At 42.6% G+C, this 7944-nt stretch overlaps 1 protein-coding gene across 1 annotated transcript in view; it reads left to right on the top strand.

Annotated features, from left to right (window-relative positions):
- Window positions 1–4668: 4668 nt before the first annotated feature.
- LOC310817332 (zinc finger protein 385C-like) overlaps window positions 4669–7944 on the top strand; it is a gene marked incomplete at its 5' end in the record, with an annotated part of 31352 nt that continues 28076 nt past the window's right edge. The window contains one exon of the mRNA XM_083687871.1: window positions 4669–4930. Within this exon, the coding sequence (XP_083543997.1) occupies window positions 4669–4930 (262 nt within the window). The remainder of the gene's footprint in view (window positions 4931–7944) is intronic.

The following is a 7944-nucleotide window of genomic DNA, read 5'->3' as shown; positions in this document are numbered from 1 at the left end:
CTAAGACGGGTGGTGCTCTGCACTGGTGTACTGCGCTTTCTTTCTCTTTTTTTCTCCTTCTATGTTTTCTTTGCCGTCATGTATAGCGTAATAGCAGATGAGAGACACGCGTGTGTATTGGCCCCCCAGATAGACAGGTCGTTTAAGTTGATTACATGCAGCTGTTTTAGGTTGTAAAAGATGGCTTTACTGTGATATCTATAGGTCTAGTTGTCAGAACAGCGTTAACAAGTGGGTACGTACACTGTTTCAGTTTCATGTGAACTAACAAATGAGGATTAGGGTGTGGTTTCAGGCATTCCTTAGGTCTGGTTAGTTGAAATTGATAATGTCAGATTAGTTTCTATTTCGAGAGTCTCCTCTTAACATTGCTCCACCAACCCATACTTGTATAAACTGATATGACCCAGCCAGTCAGTTCTGTTCATCTGGGTGATGTCTTCCCAAACACACATGAATGCACACATGTACTATTCGTATAAATACTACTGTACAGGCTGGCCTAAACATACACACACTTACTCCACCTTCAACTGTGACTGCTCCAGTCCCCGTCCATGTCAGCTGATCTGAAAACAGCATTCTGTCACTCTCTTTTACAAGGGTCAGAGAGCAATGACATAAACCAGCAGCAGAGAGCAGTGACATAAACCATCTTCCTTTACAACCTGCTTTTATGTGCCTGTCTCAGACGCATCATGGTTTTATTCTCTTTCCCCACCCGAGACACGCTGATGAGTGCTGGTATTTGCAGGGTACAGAAACACTGGGCTACCCGCAGGGTTAGACTGCAGTAGAACACAGATAGTGACAGCATCAGCTATGGGTTTAGTTGTTTTGTTATTAGTGTTTTCACAGTACGCATTGTGAACAGTATCGTATGTGTTTTAGAGTATGTGTTTTGTACAGCCTATGTGTTCTCAGTGTGTTTGTGTGTGTGTGTGTGTGTGTGTGTGTGTGTATAGTTGACAATGACATCTACATACAATCTAATACAAGCAGACGTGTTCATTTAATTGACGACAGAATACACCCATTTATAGCTTAGCGTCCCATGTACTAAGGCATAGTTGTAATGGGCCAGGGACCTACGTAGAACTGGATGTATTGCACTGCTTATAGCCTCACACATATGTATTGAAGTCCTGTGGTTTTGAGGGTGAAAGCAGGGTCAGTATACTGGCTCGCTTGGCTGTAAACCGTTAGAGTACTGCTCAGTGCTCAAGCCACCGTTGGCAGACCATCGCTGTCATCAGGAGATCAACCAGAGATTGGTGATTGAGCAGCCTCAAAGGAAATCCAGAATGCAGAGTGGCGTGCGTGCGTGCGTGCGTGCGTGCGTGCGTGCGTGCGTGCGTGCGTGCGTGCGTGCGTGCATGTGTGCGTGCATGGTGATTGCCAGCTCCAGGTGGCACAGCTGGCCTTCTCCATTGCCAACATCTGATCCCACTTTAGCGCCACCCGTAGCTCTGCGTTTGCTCACTACCGGGCACTACCGCACTGCCCGCGCAGGTGGACAATACTGACAGGCACAGACAACGATGCCAAACCAAAATGGCCCCCAGCTGTTGCTGGTCTAGCCTTCCAAACCTGTCTGTTAAGTGGTGTCCTCAGAAGTGTTGTGACCTGGTCCTCAGACCCCAGTTTATGATTCCAACATAATATCTGGTAATAATGATGACTGATTGAGCTGCTGACTAAGTACAGATGTGATTCAACTGTTTTTGTTCCCACAGTATCAAAGCTATTTGATGCAAAAATGGATGATCATTATGCTATTGTTAATTTCATCCGCTGGTCTAAACAGCAACTCAACAGATTTGATAGAAACAGATTGCAGTGAACACCTGCCTAGGCAGGGGTCCTTCAGAAACTCAATCAGGGGATCTAGTTTCAAGTGGGGATGCTTAACTGGTTAGCATTTTCAGTGTGGTAGGTTTTTAGCAAAAGCTGAGTTGGCACACACACAGCTTATTTAGTTGACTCATAAAAGAAGCATTCATTTAGTTCCTCCTAACCTTAGCAATTTCATTATTAGTTTTGTTTTACATGTTCTTTTCTCTCATTGTCCAAATGCTTTTTTTTAAACATATTTGTCAAAGAAAATCAATAGCCTGCTGCTTGTTTTATGCATCTGAAAAAGCAAAACGATTTACAGAACTTAGATTATAAACACAATGACTAAATCATTATCATTTAAATGAGATAATTATGATTTGAATAGCAGCACAGAGCAAAGAATTCAATTATGCCAAGATGACATTGTGACATTAGTGACTAAGTGCACGTTGTACCAAGCTTGATTTATACTGTCAATCTCTTATAATCAGGGGGTTATTACAGGTATTGCATGCTTTTAAAGGAAAGCTATTCTTGGGTTTGAGTGCATGAGGAATAATCTTGGTTATCTGATATTAGAAATAAAACCAGCTGAAACCAGATTCTTATCAGGCAGTATCTTGGCTCAGTATTGTTATGCTCTGATGTTGGCGAGAGATTATTTTATCAGACTTAATACATGTGTGATTTAAAGCCTTTAAATGGGTCAGCTTTAATCACATTTATGAAGTCTATTCATTCGGTCAAAGAACATTGTGTATCCTTCCCAGTGATATTAATGGATTATGTAAACTAACACGTACCTGTGTGTTTACTAAAGCAGTCCAGTTTATGAGAAGGAGAAAGGATATACAGTCCATTGGAAAGTATTCAGACCCCTTCACTTTTTCCACATTTTGCTATGTTACAGCCTTATTCTAAAATTGATCAAATTAATTTTTCTCCTCATCAATCTACACACAATACGCCATAATGACGAAGCCAAAACAGGTTTTTAGAAATGTTTGCTAATTTATTGAAAATAAAAAACTGAAATATCACATTCAGACCCTTTCCTCAGTACTTTGTTGAAGCACCTTTGGCAGCGATTACAGCCTCAAGTCTTCTTGGGTATGATGCTACAAGATTGGCACACCTGTATTTGGGGAGTTTCTCCCATTCTTCTCTGCAGATCCTCTCAAGCTATATCAGGTTGGATGGGGAGCGTCGGTGCACAGCTATTTTTAGGTCTCTCCAGAGATGTTCGATCGGGTTCAAGTCTGGGCTCTGGCTGGGTCACTCAAGGACATTCAGAGACTTATCCCAAAGCCACTCCTGTATTGTCTTGGCTGTGTGCTTAGGGTCGTTGCCATGTTGGAAGGTGAACCTTCGCCCCAGTCTAAGGTCCTGAGCGCTCTGGAGTAGGTTTTCATCAAGGATCTCTCTGTGCTTTGCTCCGTTCATCTTTCCCTCGATCCTGACTAGTCCCAGTCCCTGCCGCTGAAAAACATCCCCACAGCATGATGCTGCCACCACCATGCTTCACCGTAGGGATGGTATTGGCCAGGTGATGAGTGGTGCCTGGTTTCCTCCAGACGTGACGCTTGGCATTCAGGCCAAAGAGTTAAATCTTGGTTTCAGAGAGAGAATCTTGTTTCTCATGGTCTGAGAGTCCTTTAGGTGCCTTTTGGCAAACTCCAAGCGGGCTGTCATGTGCTTTTTACTGAGGAGTGGCTTCCGTCTGGCCAGTCTACCATAAAGGCCTGATTGGTGGAGTGCTGCAGAGATGGTTGTCCTTCTGGAAGGTTCTCCCATCTCTACAGAGGAACTCTGGAGCTCTGTCAGAGTGACCATTGGGTTCTTGCTCACCTCCCTGATGATGGCCCTTCTCCCCCTATTGCTCAGTTTGGCCAGGCGGTGGTTCCAAACTTCTTCCATTTAAGAATGATGGAGGCTACTGTGTTCTTGGGGATCTTCAATACTGCAGACATTTTTTTGTACCCTTCCTTCGACACAATCCTGTCTCTGAGGTCTACGGACAATTCCTTCGACCTCACGGCCTGGTTTTTGCTCTGACATGCACTGTCAACTGTGGGACCTTATATAGACAGGTGTGTGCCGTTTGAAATCATATCCAATCAATTGAATTTACCACAGGTGGACTCCAATCAAGTTGTAGAAACATCTCAAGGATGATCAATGGAAACAGGATGCACCTGAGCTCAATTTCGAGTGTCATAGCAAAGGGTCTGAATACTTGTAAATGTGATATTTCAGTTTTTTATTTTTAATAAATTAGCAAACATTTCTAAAAACTTGTTTTCGCTTTGTTATTATGGGGTATTGTGTGTAGATTGATGAGGAAAAAAATTAATTGAATACATTTTAGAATAAGGCTGTAACATAACAAAATAGTTAGGGTCTGAATACTTTCCAAATGCACTGTAAGCGTGAAATTATGGAGAGAGGCTTTTTGCAGCCCTTGAACTTCCTCATAATGTTGAATGGTGCATTCTCGCCCCCCTGTGGAAACTTAGAGGACACCCAAAACAGAATGCTTCAGAAGTACTGGGTGGCCAAAAACACTTAATTGTCCAAACCAGATGCAAACTCTATAATGAGCAACATATTGACAAAGTAGAACAATTTGCATGTGGAGGAGTACTGACACGTTGTGGCAATACTTATTGTACTTCACAAAGGATTGCTAATGATACATCTGGGTCTTAGCCTCAATTTCCATGAAAAGTCTCAGACAATCAACCTTGACCTTGCTGTAGCATAAATCAGTGTCTTAGCTCTGATTCTGAGGTCTCTAGCACTCAACCTTGACCTTTGACTTTCTCAGGGATGAAGCGACCCAAGAGTCCAGGCCTTCTGGAGAGTGGCCTTCCCCCCAGAGGCCAGGAGGAGGAGGAGGAAGAGGAGCGGGCTGTCCAGGGCGAGAGTAAGCCCAAACGGGAGCGTAGACGGGGGAGTGTGACACTGTGTGAAGTGTGTAACATCCAGCTCAACTCTTCAGCCCAGGCCCAGATCCACTACAACGGAAAGACCCACCAGAGGAGGCTCAGAAAGTACAGCCTAGCAAAGGCTGCCACAAACACACACACAGGTACTTGATACACACACAAACTAGTACTGGATGGCACACGCAGGAACTGCACAGGATACATGTGAGTGTGTGCGTGTGTCTGTGTGTATGTGGAGTGTGAGTTTAAATGTTTTTTTACCATTTAACTCTCCCTGACCTTATTTCTTTTGAGCTGAACTTGGGTCTCAGTCACTTTATGTTTAATCAGGAACTGTGATAGACATTTCAGTGAAGTCAACAGGTAGCATTATAATTGCATTGTCATAATGCATTGTAGGACTTGACATAAGTATGTATGACCCCTTGTGCTGTCTTAGTGCTATCTTATTTCTAATAATATATATATATATTTGCACACCTGTGAAGGCCATTAATCTACTTCCATCAACGCCACCTGTGTCACTCAATGACCGTAAAATAATGGACACATTGAAGTCTGACATCACCGATTCATTTGAATGGTTGTACTGTAGCTTGTGTAGCTAATCCGCCAATTAAATGTGTACTTCCTCCTCGTCATTTTGCTCTGTCCGCCCACAGAACATGCTCAGCTCTCATCTAGAATGCGAGAAGAACATGTGAGCCGAAGGCAGCCCCTTGGCAGCCCCTTGGCAGCCCCTTGGCAGCCCCTTGGCAGCCCCTTGGCAGCCCCAGGCAGGTCTCTGCCGGTCAAGTATGCACACTGGGTTAGCAACACAAGAAGAATAAGGGAACGCACATCAGCCCTCAGCCAGCAACCAATGCCAGCAACAGACCATACAGACAGCACATTATTCACCTTATGAAAAAATACCCGCTATAGAAGTCTGGGTTTTCTCAACCAAGGCTACAGCACATATAGATAAACTGCTGTACCCTTAATGGGCAGCCTACGTCATAATTATTATTATTATTATCATATTTATTGTGTTCTCACATTTAATCACTGCCCTATTAAGATATCTGTAGTATAATTCATTCCAATTCTGTGCAAATCCTTTTTTTTTTTACTTTAATTTATGAGAAACTGTTAATCTGCCTAGCTGTTATAAATATACCAAACGATTTGTTTCATTATGGCCACGATATTTCATGTTATTTCATCATCATCCAGCAACTTCATTGTCAATCCCATCTATCTCAGTTCATTTTCAATGTAGCCTTATCATAAAAGTATAGGTCGTAGGTAATAGGCCCTACTGCATTAAAAGTTGACTTAAATTGTAATGACTTGATAAATTAATGAATACTATTTTTATAATTATTATTACGGTTATGGATAGGAAGCAGCGGACTCTACACAAGTGGTCACATGACCAACGAAAACAAGTTAACATTACGTTATACCTGACGCCAAAATATATTTCATGGTTAATAATGATTGATAATGATTTGCTCATCCCGGTGTGACATCATATCGGATTCTAGATTCCATTTAGAATTCCCAAAATGCTACTTTAGCATGCTCTCAAATTACAATGAATTGCTCAAGGCAATACCTGAAGCCGATGACTCGAATCTAACATGTTGTTAGCAATGCATGTGAACATTAGACATTAATGGGTTGACCTGATCACGATGATGTTGTGCGGTTTTAACAGAACCTTTATCTAGCGGACATCACATTAAAACACATAGGAAGAATGAGAATAGAGTATCAACAAATTAACCAATTGAACAGTTTCAAAGTAACATATCAATTAAACAAACTGTAGTAAACAAATAAGTTTAACCATACGCGATGTGTGTCAAGAACAACACAGGAGACCGGTGTACAAACTCAAGGAAAATCTTGCTGTCCTTGTCCTTAAATACCATCCCAACAATAGAACATAGGTGTGAGAGACAGTTGGCCTATATTATATACATTACAATAGCAAATGGATTGACGGCAGGCAAGGCACGTTTTCTTCCAGGCAACTGTAACTGTAAATAGGTACTCCAGCCTAAGAGAGGGGGGCATTGACCACCATTTCCTGTACAGAGTTGTATGTACTGTAGGTTTTGTTCAGGTAATAACAGTGTGTGTGTGTGTGTGTGTGTGGGGGGGGGGGGGGGGGGGGGGTCTCCATTCAAGACCTGTGTGGAACCCACGAATCAACTGGGCGTGATTATTCAGTGAGGTGCAATGTTTGGAATAGTACATTGCTGTTCCACAACAGAGAATATGCTCTGTCTGTTCAATTCAATAATGCTCTATCTAAACTGTCTTGAATAAGCTTCTGTGCTTTGCTGTTAAGGGTTTGTGGTCTTGGGAAATGGCAGCAGGTTTACTCATTCACAGGCTTCTGCCTCTTGCTTCCTTTAACACTCTTGTTCATAGATGTAGATTTCACTACCCCCCCCCCCCCCCACACACACACACACACACACACACAGACACACACTTTTATCTTAGATTGTTGCTGTCATGTCACTGCCAGGAATCGGCCATTGACAAGTTCTGCTCATTCATAACTTCCACTGTTAACATTCCCACTGTTTTGAAGATGCTAATACTAAGCTGCAGCCAAGTATCGTATAACTATAGTATTAAATCCAAGGTCAAATGACTCTGGTAGCCCTGCCAACAAGCTGTGGCAGTATAGGGCACAGATTCAAAAGACCACACACTCCTGCATTGCAGTGCATGTGGAGGTCAGTGAGAGTGGTAGCATTCTTTCCCACTGCAAATCCTCTCTATCAAACAAACACACACACACACACACACACACACACACACACACACACACTACTATACTTTCAAATATGCATGCAGTACAAACACTGATTCCCACTCTCCCACATTTCAATAGATGGGATAATTCATACCAATGTGCACACACACACACTCACACACATAGGCTTCTCACACCCACTGTGCACTCACCCCAACACATACAATACAAACGGACAGTAACAAACTCTCAAACACATACACAGACCTGCACACACAACACATTACACAACCCATTCTCCCACATTTCTTTCGCTGGCTGCCAACAGCGTTTTGAAAATGAGGGCAAGCCAAGTTTATTAAATTGACTGTTGGTTTAATTCCATTTCCAGCATTGAAA

Source organism: Argentina silus, assembly GCF_951799395.1.
Source record: "Argentina silus genome assembly, chromosome: 16".
In the NCBI taxonomy this organism is placed as follows: domain Eukaryota; kingdom Metazoa; phylum Chordata; class Actinopteri; order Argentiniformes; family Argentinidae; genus Argentina; species Argentina silus.
The sequence above is the reverse complement of the archived record's forward strand: the minus strand, read 5'-3'. Positions and strand labels throughout refer to the sequence as shown.